We start from the raw sequence: 14,102 nt of genomic DNA, 5'->3' as shown, positions 1-14,102 counted from the left end.
AATATCTGGATGTTATTACCTCAGTATCCACGAATATCTGGATGTTATTACCTCAGTATCCACGAATATCTGGATGTTATTACCTCAGTATCCACGAATATCTGGAAGTTATTACCTCAGTATCCACGAATATCTGGATGTTATTACCTCAGTATCCACGAATATCTGGAAGTTATTACCTCAGTATCCACGAATATCTGGATGTTATTACCTCAGTATCCACGAATATCTGGATGTTATTACCTCAGTATCCACGAATATCTGGATGTTATTACATCAGTATCCACGAATATCTGGAAGTTATTACCTCAGTATCCACGAATATCTGGATGTTATTACCTCAGTATCCACGAATATCTGGATGTTATTACCTCAGTATCCACGAATATCTGGATGTTATTACCTCAGTATCCACGAATATCTGGATGTTATTACCTCAGTATCCACGAATATCTGGATGTTATTACCTCAGTATCCACGAATATCTGGATGTTATTACCTCAGTATCCACGAATATCTGGATATTATTACCTCAGTATCCACGAATATCTGGATGTTATTACCTCAGTATCCACGAATATCTGGATGTTATTACCTCAGTATCCACGAATATCTGGATGTTATTACCTCAGTATCCACGAATATCTGGATGTTATTACCTCAGTATCCACGAATATCTGGATGTTATTACCTCAGTATCCACGAATATCTGGATGTTATTACCTCAGTATCCACGAATATCTGATGTTATTACCTCAGTATCCACGAATATCTGGATGTTATTACCTCAGTATCCACGAATATCTGGATGTTATTACCTCAGTATCCACGAATATCTGGATGTTATTACCTCAGTATCCACGAATATCTGGATGTTATTACCTCAGTATCCACGAATATCTGGATGTTATTACCTCAGTATCCACGAATATCTGGATGTTATTACCTCAGTATCCACGAATATCTAGATATTATTACCTCAGTATCCACGAATAACTGGATGTTATTACCTCAGTATCCACGAATATCTGATATTATTACCTCAGTATCCACGAATATCTGGATGTTATTACCTCAGTATCCACGAATATCTGGATGTTATTACCTCAGTATCCACGAATATCTGGATGTTATTACCTCAGTATCCACGAATATCTGGATGTTATTACCTCAGTATCCACGAATATCTGGAAGTTATTACCTCAGTATCCACGAATATCTGGATGTTATTACCTCAGTATCCACGAATATCTGGAAGTTATTACCTCAGTATCCACGAATATCTGGATGTTATTACCTCAGTATCCACGAATATCTGGATGTTATTACCTCAGTATCCACGAATATCTGGATGTTATTACCTCAGTATCCACGAATATCTGGAAGTTATTACCTCAGTATCCACGAATATCTGGATGTTATTACCTCAGTATCCACGAATATCTGGATGTTATTACCTCAGTATCCACGAATATCTGGATGTTATTACCTCAGTATCCACGAATATCTGGATGTATTACCTCAGTATCCACGAATATCTGGATGTTATTACCTCAGTATCCACGAATATCTGGATGTTATTACCTCAGTATCCACGAATATCTGGATGTTATTACCTCAGTATCCACGAATATCTGGATGTTATTACCTCAGTATCCACGAATATCTGGATGTTATTACCTCAGTATCCACGAATATCTGGATGTTATTACCTCAGTATCCACGAATATCTGGATGTTATTACCTCAGTATCCACGAATATCTGGATGTTATTACCTCAGTATCCACGAATATCTGGATGTTATTACCTCAGTATCCACGAATATCTGGATGTTATTACCTCAGTATCCACGAATATCTGGATGTTATTACCTCAGTATCCACGAATATCTGGATGTTATTACCTCAGTATCCACGAATATCTGGATATTATAACCTCAGTATCCACGAATATCTGGATGTTATTACCTCAGTATCCACGAATATCTGGATGTTATTACCTCAGTATCCACGAATATCTGGATGTTATTACCTCAGTATCCACGAATATCTGGATGTTATTACCTCAGTATCCACGAATATCTGGATGTTATTACCTCAGTATCCACGAATATCTGGATGTTATTACCTCAGTATCCACGAATATCTGGATGTTATTACCTCAGTATCCACGAATATCTGGATGTTATTACCTCAGTATCCACGAATATCTGGATGTTATTACCTCAGTATCCACGAATATCTGGATATTATTACCTCAGTATCCACGAATATCTGGATGTTATTACCTCAGTATCCACGAATATCTGGATGTTATTACCTCAGTATCCACGAATATCTGGATGTTATTACCTCAGTATCCACGAATATCTGGATGTTATTACCTCAGTATCCACGAATATCTGGATGTTATTACCTCAGTATCCACGAATATCTGGAAGTTATTACCTCAGTATCCACGAATATCTGGATGTTATTACCTCAGTATCCACGAATATCTGGATGTTAGGACGGGGATTAGCCCACACCGAGCAGTTTACTACAATCTGTCCAGTGTTCGAGTCAATCTCCTCCGCAATCGTTACATTAGGGGCGATGAACATTCCCATATAGATCTTCATAGGGATATCTTTCCTCCACACTTTATCTGTTTTGTGTTCGTTTTAAATGGGTGTCATTACTTTTAAGGAATAAATGCTATGCAGCTCATAATATACACATAAATAATACTTACAACGTTGCACAGTCACCAGATAAAAGATCCCTATAAATCAAGAAAAATCAAAGAAATAATTTAAATTTGTTAATAATAATTTAAATTTAAACAATTAATTAATTAATCTATCAACCTACCCGAGACTCTGAGCCCACACTGAAAAGTTGCCTCCTCCGAAGCATTTCGTACAGTAACTGTAGTGGTGGCCATGTAGAAACCGTCATTAACGAAGTTGGACGTTATCTCGTACGTTTCTCCCTTATACTTCTTACCATTTGATATCTTAACTCCTGAAGCAAATCATCGGGTAAAATGAGGAAGTAGTAAAGTCAAATTATTAGTTATATCAGGTAAAATGAAGAAGTAGTAAAGTCAAATTATTAGTTATAACGACCAGAACATTTGAAACATTTCAATAAGTCTAACCTTTTCTTTGTATAAACTATAAAGCTTCTTATGATAATATTATAATGTATAGTATATAATGTATTATTATTATTATTATAAAACAGGATCTTACCGACAAAAATGATTCTTAAAAATACCTTAATGCGGTAAACTGTACCCTTGAAAAAGATTTTCCCAACATCTGTTGCATGCAGCTATATCTCTAATTTCGTTCAATTCATGCAAGTTGTCCATTTGCAAATTTCTACTACTTAAATCACTTCTTAAAACCGATAACAAGTTCATTCTAGGTCTCCCCAATCTACCAATGAATAAATTATCTGATTCAATAGCAAAAGAGAGAGCCGTTTGGGCTGGGGTGTTCTCCATACTCCTGAGAATGTGTCCAAACATCTTCCACCGCTGGTGTTCAATACGCTTGGATAACTTTTCAACTTTGCACCTTTCATACAATGCTTTGTTGCTTATCATACCTTTAGGCCATTTGATGTTTAAAATGGACCTGAGGTGTCTACGATGGAGTGTGTCCATTTTCTCCATGGTTGCTTTCTTAGGACTCCAACTATTTGAGTTGTAGATCAATACAGATACAACTTGAGCATCATATAACCTCAGCTTTCTTTCAAGGGAAATTTTCTTACCGGACAACCATACTTTTCCAAAGTTCTTAAAAGCAATCTCAGCTAGGATTCTCCTTCTTTGAATGTCCTTCTCAGTACAGAGTAAGGAACCTAGTGACTTGTTACTTCGCCATGGTTCGTTATTAGCTAATGGCTGACCGTTTGTGTCTTTATCAGATTTTTTCGCCAGGTAGAAGGTACTAAATAATATAATGTATAGTGTATAATATTATAATGTATAAGGTATAATGTATAATGTATAATGTATAATCTATAATATACTGACCTTCTCGCTCCCACCATAGTGGCGTGTCAGGAGGGGCCCCTTTACTGTATTTACAATTCAACATTGCTGCTGTACCGTTAGCTGCCAGTGCGGGAATACCTTCAAAATCTAGGGGAAAACAGAAATAGAGTCAAATACAACAAGGGAACAAGAGTCAAATGCTAATAGCTTAATAGGGTAAATTGGACAAATACTCAAATTGGGCAAATACCCATATTCTTCCACGGTACTTTTAAAAGTACGGCTCTTAGAATTGATGAGCTCTTCCAGGCCATTATTAAAACGGAAATGCAGTATGAAACTACTTATTGCAATTACATCTAATTGCTTAGCTGCTAAATATGCAGTATTCCCAGTATTAGCAAAATTCGAATAGAGAAAAAGAAGAGTACGCACCGAAAGCAGTGACGGTAAGGGTTTTGGTGAGGATATTGCCGTTCTCAAAGAGGAATCTGCAAGAGTAGGTATCTACCCCGGTCCTCATGTTCCGCACCAGGACCGCTCTGTAAGGGTTTATTATATCCGAGGGTATGATGTACGAGCTGTCTCCTTGTTTCCTGGGGTAGCAAGTGTTAGGATTGGTGGCACGAGGGTACCACTCCTCATAAGCAAGGAGAAACTGAAAAAGATATACAGAGTAAGGTGCGAGGTCACGTGGTGTGAGGCCACGTGGTATGACGTCAAATTACAAACTTACCAGTCGACTCTGGTAGGAGGTATAAGATCCACACTTCTCCCCTCTTGCTCCCTCAGATCACATGATAGGGTCGTGTTAGCGTTAGCAGGCACTGACTGGTCTTCTCCGTTTATCTCTGAGAAGATGTTCCTGTTATCTACCGGCTAACTGATCACCTTGTTATATCTATTTCATATAATTCACCGAACAAAGGCTAAAAACGGGCCTGGTCAGAGTTCGTACGGTGGAATGTTCTTAAAGTCGTTGATAACCGCTATTGACTTACTATTGACTTACTATAAATGATGATTCTGCTGACACCCGAGTAAGCTGTAATACCGTCCCCTCTAGCATAGAAAGTGCACATGACATCATGGGTGTAATACTCTACAGGGATCTCTAGTTTTGACACTACTGTTGCTTCGTCGTAGGAGAGCCGCGCTCTACCCGACAAATCCGTCTGTAGTGATGGAAAAGTAACATTAAAAATAAAGATAGGTCAGAAAAGAAAGGACACAAACGTTCTTGTTATCTGAATATTTACATTTACAGTGGGTTTTCTAGTATTAATTCAAACTAATTCACTTGTCTTGTCTTCCTTTGAAAACTTTAAATCAAAATGAAAAGCAGATCAGAAAAAATATAAAATGAAATAAAAACGTTATAAAAGGAGATAAGACGGATAAATAAAGAACATTGTAACTATTATATAAAGACGGATAAATAAAGAACATTGTAACTATAATATAAAGACGGATAAATAAAGAACATTGTAACTATAATATAAAGACGGATAAATAAAGAACATTGTAACTATAATATAAAGACGGATAAATAAAGAACATTGTAACTATAATATAAAGACGGATAAATAAAGAAAAGAACATTGTAACTATAATATAAAGACGGATAAATAAAGAACATTGTAACTATAATATAAAGACGGATAAATAAAGAACATTGTAACTATAATATAAAGACGGATAAATAAAGAACATTGTAACTATAATATAAAGACGGATAAATAAAGAAAATTGTAACTATAATATAAAGACGGATAAATAAAGAACATTGTAACTATAATATAAAGACGGATAAATAAAGAACATTGTAACTATAATATAAATACGGATAAATAAAGAACATTGTAACTATAATATAAAGACGGATAAATAAAGAACATTGTAACTATAATATAAAGACGGATAAATAAAGAAAATTGTAACTAATATAAAGAAATAAATAGCACTCACATTATCCCTCCTATCACTCCACTCCACCCTATCAATATCCAGATGTTTATCATTGTTAAACTTGCAAGTAACAGTAATCTGTGCTCCATAAAACACAAAGTGTGACGTCACCTCCAAATTATAAACATCCACCTCCACAGTTTTATATATAACCGAGTCGGAGAAATGAGTTCTCTGAACACATGTAAAGGTCTGGTCTAACAAGGTCTCAGTTAGGGTGAGGGTTGATCTGACGCCCGTTGTGTCGGGTACTGAGCGGACGGAGAAACCTCCGGCGTTATCTCCTGATCTCCATACTGTCATACCATCCGTCCACTCTGGTGGGGTGGGGTATTGTTAGGGGGGGGGGGGGGGTATTGTTAGGGTGGGGTGGGGTATTGTTAGGGTGGGGTGGGGTATTGTTAGGGTGGGGTATTGTTAGGGCGGGGTTTTGTTAGGGGGGGGGGGGGGGGTATTGTTAGGGTGGGGTTTTGTTAGGGTGGGGTATTGTTAGGGTGGGGTGGGGTATTGTTAGGGTGGGGTGGGGTTTTGTTAGGGTGGGGTGGGGTATTGTTAGGGTGGGGTGGGGTATTGTTAGGGTGGGGTGGGGTATTGTTAGGGTGGGGCGGGGTATTGTTAGGGTGGGGTATTGTTAGGGTGGGGTGGGGTATTGTTAGGGTGGGGTGGGGTATTGTTAGGGTGGGGTGGGGTATTGTTAGGGTGGGTATTGTTAGGGTGGGGTGGGGTATTGTTAGGGTGGGGTGGGGTATTGTTAGGGTGGGGTGGGGTTTTGTTAGGGTGGGGCGGGGTATTGTTAGGGTGGGGTATTGTTAGGGTGGGGTGAGGGGGGGGGGGTATTGTTAGGGGGAGGTTGGTATAATTAGTGGGGGGGGGGGGGCAATAACGTTGAGAATAGTATGTTCAACACGATATATAAATAAAGTAGGTCGATGGACAGTTGCTTGCATGAGCTAGCTATTAAACGTGAGTACAAGCAACAAAACCATATGGGCGGCACTAACCTATATCATTGACAGTGCAGTTAAAGCATTTACAAGACATAACGGCAGGTTCACCTTTCTGTACCACTACTCCGGATGCTTCTAGTTCTGAAAGGTTACTAATTTTAGTATTTAACGAACTTAATAAGTTAACTTATTGTGTTGAAATGTTGTTTTGATGTACTATACATGTCACAATTATACATGTTACATGTATACATGGACTATGTACTATGTACACATAGTATACACATGATAACAAAGATTGCCTCTAACAAGTTTCCTCACTACAGCTAAAGTACTAAAAACTAACCTCCAAAACTAGAGCAGAAGACAGGCAGCCGAGTCTCGCATTTATCTACAGTGTACTGGTTGTACCTGTTAACCTTGATACAGTACTCCCGGTCCCACGGTGTTATCTTCTGTGTAGCTGCTGTTATACTGAAACACAACGCGTTATCAACAAGGCTACAGATAAAGAGATAACAAATAACTGATCACACTATTTCGGGAAAGTTGCAATTAATACATTAATAGTTGTCGGGAAACAGAACCTCTTATTACTTGAGGTTCTGCTTGGTCTTAATTATGTAGGACGGGCTAAGACCTGGGTCTTAATTGTTAGGCCATAGACAACCTTGTTTGCGTATTGACATGTTGACTATAAAGCTGAATTAGTGCAGTTCTCGATAGTCAATTTGACTTCAGATTATTATAGTTTCGTTTATATTTCTATAAATATTAGTACAAATACTGTTCTTCAAAAGATTAAATATATCTGAACGATACAAATACTCTTCATATAAACTATTTAACTTAAACCAAATGTATTTAAAAGTAAAAAAACCTTACTTGTAATAATCCAAGTAAAGTTACAACCCTTACACTTGTAATTAATCCTTCTAGTAATTAACTTATAACAAGACACCCTTACCTGTAATTAACATAACAACCCTTACTTGTAATTAATCCAAGCTTTAGATAGTTAACAAACAACCCTTACTTACTTGTAAGTAATCCTTACTTGTAATTAATCCTTACTTGTAATTAACAAAAAACCCTTACCTGTAATTAACAAACAACCCTTACTTGTAATTAATCCAAGCTTTAGATATCGCTCGAGCCTGCATAACAGGCTGGAAGCAGTTCCTCCTAGCATTAGTATAGGGAGTAGCAAGGACCATGTTGTTCTGCCTACAGTGTTCCACCCCTCTCTCGTAGTCTAGATCCGACCTGTCCGTTATCCAGTAGTATTCTCCCCCGCACTCTCGTAAGTTATTCTTGTCGTATTGGACTGCGGGGTGAGGTTGTGTTGGTGAAGGAGCAAGTGTTATTTGGTGTTATCCAACAAGCCGCGCAATAGTTAAGATATTTGTGTGTAGTGATGAGTACACTTACTCTGGTTACTAAAGCAGATAGCTCTTAGAAACATAGTGCAGTTTAAACAGCAGCTAGCTCAGAGCAATTACAGAATTGAAATCTTTAAAGTCAATTTGCACAAAATGAACCTAGTGTTACTTAAGCACTTTTGTCAGAAAACAGCAGACTTACTCTGGTTACTAACGCAGATGGCTCGGTAGTTGTTCCAAGTACAAGGATGGGGCATGAAGTTACCCAGTTGGTCAACAGCTCCACAGTACTTTATACCCCAGTTTATCCTGTCTATTGTTACTCCTGTCTCATCTACTATCAAACCATCTGAAACATTATAATGTTAGAGACTGGACAGTACTGACGGGTACTAATTATAAGTCTCGGATTGTGGGAATCCTAGAAATAGTTAGATGTGCTCAGCTACTTCTGGTATAGCTAGTAAACCTTTCTTGTCAGCATGAGAAACAAGGAAATATACCTGGAGGGCGATTATTTAAAACATATAAGTGATACGAAAAGTTTGTTTTTGCAGGGGCTTTCAAAATGCATGTGTAAATCGTCTTCAGCTAGGAAATATAGGAAGGAAATATATAAGCTTCTCCTTAAAAGTGTTTAAACTCAATGATAAAATAAATACCTCTGAGCTTATATCGAGACCAGATATTAAGATTAGTGTTAGTCCCAAACACAGAGCTAGCGCATCCACTCTCCAACTCATCGTCAGTTCTTGAACTGGAGGACGGGGTCATTAGACCCTCGGTCACCCTCTTCAGTGTAAATTACACTTTAGGTTAAGATTGATCATAATAACTTCAAGTCGGCTTTGCAAGAGAATAAAAAGCGAAACTGAAAGCGAAACTGAAAGTTTACTATTCCACCACAACACTCACCCCATATAAGTACGTTTGTTTTGAGTTTTGCACTGGAGAGCAGCCTGGCCGTGGTTAAGACTCTGGGAGAGCTTGATAGTACATGTGCCTGCGCAGGGTATCTCTGATCGGGGGCACAGCCCTGGTGTTAGTAGGTGTTACTAGGTGTTAGTTGTTACTAGGTGTTACTAGGTGTTACTAGGCCAACTTATCCAGTTTATGCGTAATAGCATTAAACATGCCCTTATTTATGTCCCGAACAATCAAATCGTGGTTATTTAAGAAGTAACTAATTTAGTAACTAATTTAGTAACTTACCCTCTGATTGTAAGGTGAGAAGAATGAGGTAAGTGAAACATATCAGCTGTGCGAACATGAGTTTTGTTGAGTATCTGTTTTCAGGGACGAAAACAGATACTTTGAGGAGTATCTGTTTTCAAGGATCAGTTTTCAGAAATCTGTTATCAAGAGTGCTGTCAGGAATCTGTTATCAGTTTCGCTTTCAGTTTTGTTTTAATCTGTTATCAGGGATACTGAGGAGGTCCTGTTTGAAGCTAGTAAAGGGTGAAGAGGAGAGAGGGATGTCTAGCGTGATCATGTAATAACAGGGTCTTAAAGTAGTGAGATATAGTTCCACTCTGATTACATCTGTACTGGTGTTAGTTGGTGTTAGTTGGTGTTGTTTTGTGTTAGTTGGTGTTAGTTGGTGTTAGTTGGTATTAGTTGGTGTTGTTTTGTGTTAGTTGGTGTTAGTTGGGGTTAGTTGGGGTTAGTTGGGGTTAGTTGGGGTTAGTTGGTGTTAGTTGGGGTTAGTTGGTGTTAGTTGGGGTTAGTTGGGGTTAGTTGGGGTTAGTTGGTGTTAGTTGGGGTTAGTTGGGGTTAGTTGGTGTTAGTTGGGGTTAGTTGGGGTTAGTTGGGGTTAGTTGGTGTTAGTTGGGGTTAGTTGGGGTTAGTTGGTGTTAGTTGGGGTTAGTTGGGGTTAGTTGGGGTTAGTTGGTGTTAGTTGGGGTTAGTTGGGGTTAGTTGGTGTTAGTTGGTGTTAGTTGGTGTTAGTTGGGGTTAGTTGGTGTTAGTTGGGGTTAGTTGGGGTTAGTTGGGGTTAGTTGGGGTTAGTTGGTGTTAGTTGGGGTTAGTTGGTGTTAGTTGGTGTTAGTTGGGGTTAGTTGGTGTTAGTTGGGGTTAGTTGGGGTTATTTGGTGTTAGTTGGGGTTAGTTGGGGTTAGTTGGTGTTAGTTGGTGTTAGTTGGTGTTGTTTTGTGTTAGTTGGTGTTAGTTGGTGTTAGTTGGGGTTAGTTGGGGTTAGTTGGGGTTATTTGGTGTTAGTTGGGGTTAGTTGGGGTTAGTTGGGGTTAGTTGGTGTTAGTTGGGGTTAGTTGGGGTTAGTTGGTGTTGTTTTGTGTTAGTTGGTGTTGGTTTGTGTTAGTTGGTGTTAGTTGGTGTTAGTTGGGGTTAGTTGGGGTTAGTTGGTGTTAGTTGGTGTTGTTTTGTGTTAGTTGGGGTTAGTTGGGGTTAGTTGGTGTTAGTTGGGGTTAGTTGGGGTTAGTTGGGGTTAGTTGGGGTTAGTTGGGGTTAGTTGGGGTTAGTTGGGGTTAGTTGGTGTTAGTTGGGGTTAGTTGGTGTTAGTTGGGGTTAGTTGGGGTTATTTGGTGTTAGTTGGGGTTAGTTGGGGTTAGTTGGGGTTAGTTGGTGTTAGTTGGGGTTAGTTGGGGTTAGTTGGGGTTAGTTGGGGTTAGTTGGTGTTAGTTGGTGTTGTTTTGTGTAAACAAACAGGAAAATCCCGGGTGAAAAGTGAAGAAGAAAGAGCGTATATGGAACACTTAAAGGGAACTTGAGAGTGGAATAAAGAGTAACCTTACTAACATTAAACTATTAAACCAGTGCCGTGAAAATACGGTTACCAAGCGGAATAGTATAACGAATAATGGTTCTTTTGCGATAGTCAAAACGCGACAACTAGCGCTGGATGGCGACAACTAGCGCTATCCAGCGCTAGTTGTCGCCATCCAGCGCTAGTTGTCGCTATCCAGCGCTGGATAACGCTGGCCAGCGCAAAATATATATGTTCGATAATTGTCGCTATCCAGCGCTAGTTGTCGCCATCCAGCGCTAGTTGTCGCCATCCAGCGCTAGTTGTCGCCATCCAGCGCTAGTTGTCGCTATCCAGCGCTAGTTAGTTGGTGTTAGCTGGTGTTGTTTTGTGTAAACAAACAGGAAAATCCCGGGTGAAAAGTGAAGAAGAAAGAGCGTATATGGAACACTTAAAGGGAACTTGAGAGTGGAATAAAGAGTAACCTTACTAACATTAAACTATTAAACCAGTGCCGTGAAAATACGGTTACCAAGCGGAATAGTATAACGAATAATGGTTCTTTTGCGATAGTCAAAACGCGACAACTAGCGCTGGATAGCGACAACTAGCGCTGGCCAGCGCTAAGCGATAGCCAGCGCTGGCCATCGATATCCAGCGCAAAATTTGTGCGCTATTACTCGTCAGCTAGCGCTGGCCAGCGCTAACCAGCGCTAGCCAGCGCTAGCCAGCGCTAACCAGCGCTAGCCAGCGCTAGCCAGCGTTAGCCAGCGTTAGCCAGCGTTAGCCAGCGCTAGCCAGCGCAATGTATCAAAATCGGTTCTTTTGCGATAGTCAAAATGCGACAACTAGCGCTGGATGGCGACAACTAGCGCTATCCAGCGCTAGTTGTCGCCATCCAGCGCTAGTTGTCGCTATCCAGCGCTGGATAACGCTGGCCAGCGCAAAATATATATGTTAGATAATTGTCGCTATCCAGCGCTAGTTGTCGCCATCCAGCGCTAGTTGTCGCCATCCAGCGCTAGTTGTCGCCATCCAGCGCTAGTTGTCGCTATCCAGCGCTAGTTGTCGCTGGCTATGCGACACTGTCGCACGCGATAGTTTGCGATGGCCAGCGCAACTGGCCATCGCAGAAAACAGTTCGATAACTAGCGCTGGATGGCGACAACTAGCGCTGGATAGCGCTAGTTGTCGCCATCCAGCGCTAGTTGTCGCGTTTTGACTATCGCAAAAGAACCCGAATAATTACACAATAATCACACAGAAAAAAAGGTTTTAAAAAAAGGTATTCAAAATGCAACACAACAGATGGAACTGTCCACTACCAACAGTGCCAGCAGCCCTAGGGTTACAACCCTACGAGAAGAACTAATTAGAAAACAACAAATTGGAAAAATACAAAAGAGCATTTGGAAAGCAGAATCAGCTATGCCTCTTTCTAACTTTTGGCGGGAAAGCAAGTCACAAACTTAGAATATGTGTCACAGCAGCAGACACGGCACTAAAAGCTTGAATTTGTAATAAAAAGGACTGTACCACACACAGAAATATGCAATGTAATAAACTGTAGATTGCATCATCTGGAGCTAGATGATGAGCTCTCTCTCTCTCTCTCTTTACTCTTAATGTGTGCTTGCTATGTTGTACATTCTACTGTTCAGACTCACGCACTTACACCTGATAGTATCTAATACAATGATCTGATACAATACACATGGAGGGGGGGGGGGGTATAAAGTATTGGGGGGGGGGGGGGGGTATAAAGTATTGGGGGGAGGGGGGAAATAAAGTATTGGGGGGGGGGGGGGGGGGGTATAAAGAATTGGGGGGGGGGGGGGGTATAAAGTATTGGGGGGTAAAACAGTATTGGAGGTATAAAGTATTGGGGGTATAAAGTATTGGGGGTATAAAGTATTGGGGGGTATAAAGTATTGGGGGTATAAAGTATATGGGGGTATATAAAGTATTGGGGGTATTAAAGTATTGGGGGGGGGGGGGGTATAAAGTATTGGGGGGGGGGGGGGGGGTATAAAGTATTGGGGGGGGGGGGGGGGGTATAAAGTATGTATAATTACATTACATCACTGCTGCCTTGTAAAGATAACGCTGTGTTATAAGCCAGTATTATGAGGTATGTTTACACGGTGATATGAGGGCTAACACAAGGTATTTACACACAGACTAAATAAACACTGTGAAGGAGGGGGTATAACGCACGGGAAGTTAGCGAGGACCTGCAGTGTGAGTTTGAGTGTGTATAAAGAACGCTATCTGTGTCCTCTATTATCTCTATTTTACCCTGACTATAAGAATGTTCTATATATAAATGCATTATTCTAAAGCATGAAGATCAACCACAGCAATTACTACCAAGACTCCCTAACAAAATACAAAACAAAATACAAACTAAAAATGAATGGAAACTAGAAAGTTTATACGATTATACTTGAGACGATTTAGCCCCACATTCTTACTGAAGAATAGTACACACACGTCACGATAAGGCTCTCGCTAATTCATAAGCTGAGCTGTATTAGTGTATTATACTGCTTTATAAAGGAGGACTGATGAGGGAGGGAGCAGAGGGAGCAGCAAATGTACAAGAGCTCCATACAAGGGTAACAAGCTACAAACTACAAACTACACAATATAACTGTATAAGTTAGCCTGCATGACCAGCAGTGACATCACACACTGGCCCCACTAAACACTTACTAAACACTAACCCACACTAGAAGAGTGTAAACTAGAGTAACACTCCGCTCCAGGGGACACTGTTACCTGATACCTGATACCTGGTCATCTGGCCCCACCGTGTATAATGACCTACACTCTACAAGCACGTGGGCGGAGCAGTCACGTGGGCGGAGCAGTCACGTGGGCGGAGCAGTCACGTGGCAGTGAGATCAGGTGTGATCCAGGTTCCAGCGTGTTGGCTCATTGTTGGATCAGAGGTTAATATGTTGTGAGGTAATAGGAGGTAATGCCAGTATCAGGTAACTGGGTAGTGGGACCATGAAGAGAGGGGGGACTTTATTATCTGCTTATAGAGGGGGAAAAGGGGAAATTAGCTTATCAGGCAGGCTCACCATCAAGCACACTATATACTGCAT

The 14,102-nt window shown here is 40.2% G+C and overlaps 1 protein-coding gene across 2 annotated transcripts in view; it reads right to left on the bottom strand.

The window, feature by feature from the left end:
• The window catches only part of LOC134821898 (uncharacterized), a 46,468-nt gene that overhangs the window by 13,369 nt on the left and 18,997 nt on the right, over nt 1-14,102 (bottom strand). Inside the window, exons 2-15 of one of the 2 annotated variants that reach the window (XM_063832710.1) lie at nt 9,501-9,835; nt 9,204-9,324; nt 8,951-9,045; nt 8,491-8,637; nt 8,029-8,233; nt 7,253-7,380; nt 6,961-7,047; nt 5,960-6,276; nt 5,004-5,166; nt 4,728-4,842; nt 4,427-4,587; nt 4,031-4,138; nt 2,854-3,006; nt 2,481-2,647 (exon numbers count right to left, since the gene is read on the bottom strand). In XM_063832710.1, coding sequence (XP_063688780.1) covers nt 2,481-2,647; nt 2,854-3,006; nt 4,031-4,138; nt 4,427-4,587; nt 4,728-4,842; nt 5,004-5,166; nt 5,960-6,276; nt 6,961-7,047; nt 7,253-7,380; nt 8,029-8,233; nt 8,491-8,637; nt 8,951-9,045; nt 9,204-9,324; nt 9,501-9,558 — 2,025 coding nt within the window. In that variant the 5' untranslated portion in view covers nt 9,559-9,835. The remainder of the gene's footprint in view (nt 1-2,480; nt 2,648-2,853; nt 3,007-4,030; nt 4,139-4,426; nt 4,588-4,727; nt 4,843-5,003; nt 5,167-5,959; nt 6,277-6,960; nt 7,048-7,252; nt 7,381-8,028; nt 8,234-8,490; nt 8,638-8,950; nt 9,046-9,203; nt 9,325-9,500; nt 9,836-14,102) is intronic. The other variant, XM_063832711.1, reaches the window with a different exon arrangement.

Source organism: Bolinopsis microptera, chromosome 10 (genome assembly GCF_026151205.1).
Source record: "Bolinopsis microptera isolate Bmic1 chromosome 10, MBARI_Bmic_1.0, whole genome shotgun sequence".
Classification (NCBI taxonomy): domain Eukaryota; kingdom Metazoa; phylum Ctenophora; class Tentaculata; order Lobata; family Bolinopsidae; genus Bolinopsis; species Bolinopsis microptera.
Note: the sequence above shows the minus strand (reverse complement) of the source record. Positions and strands in the feature narration are given on the sequence as shown.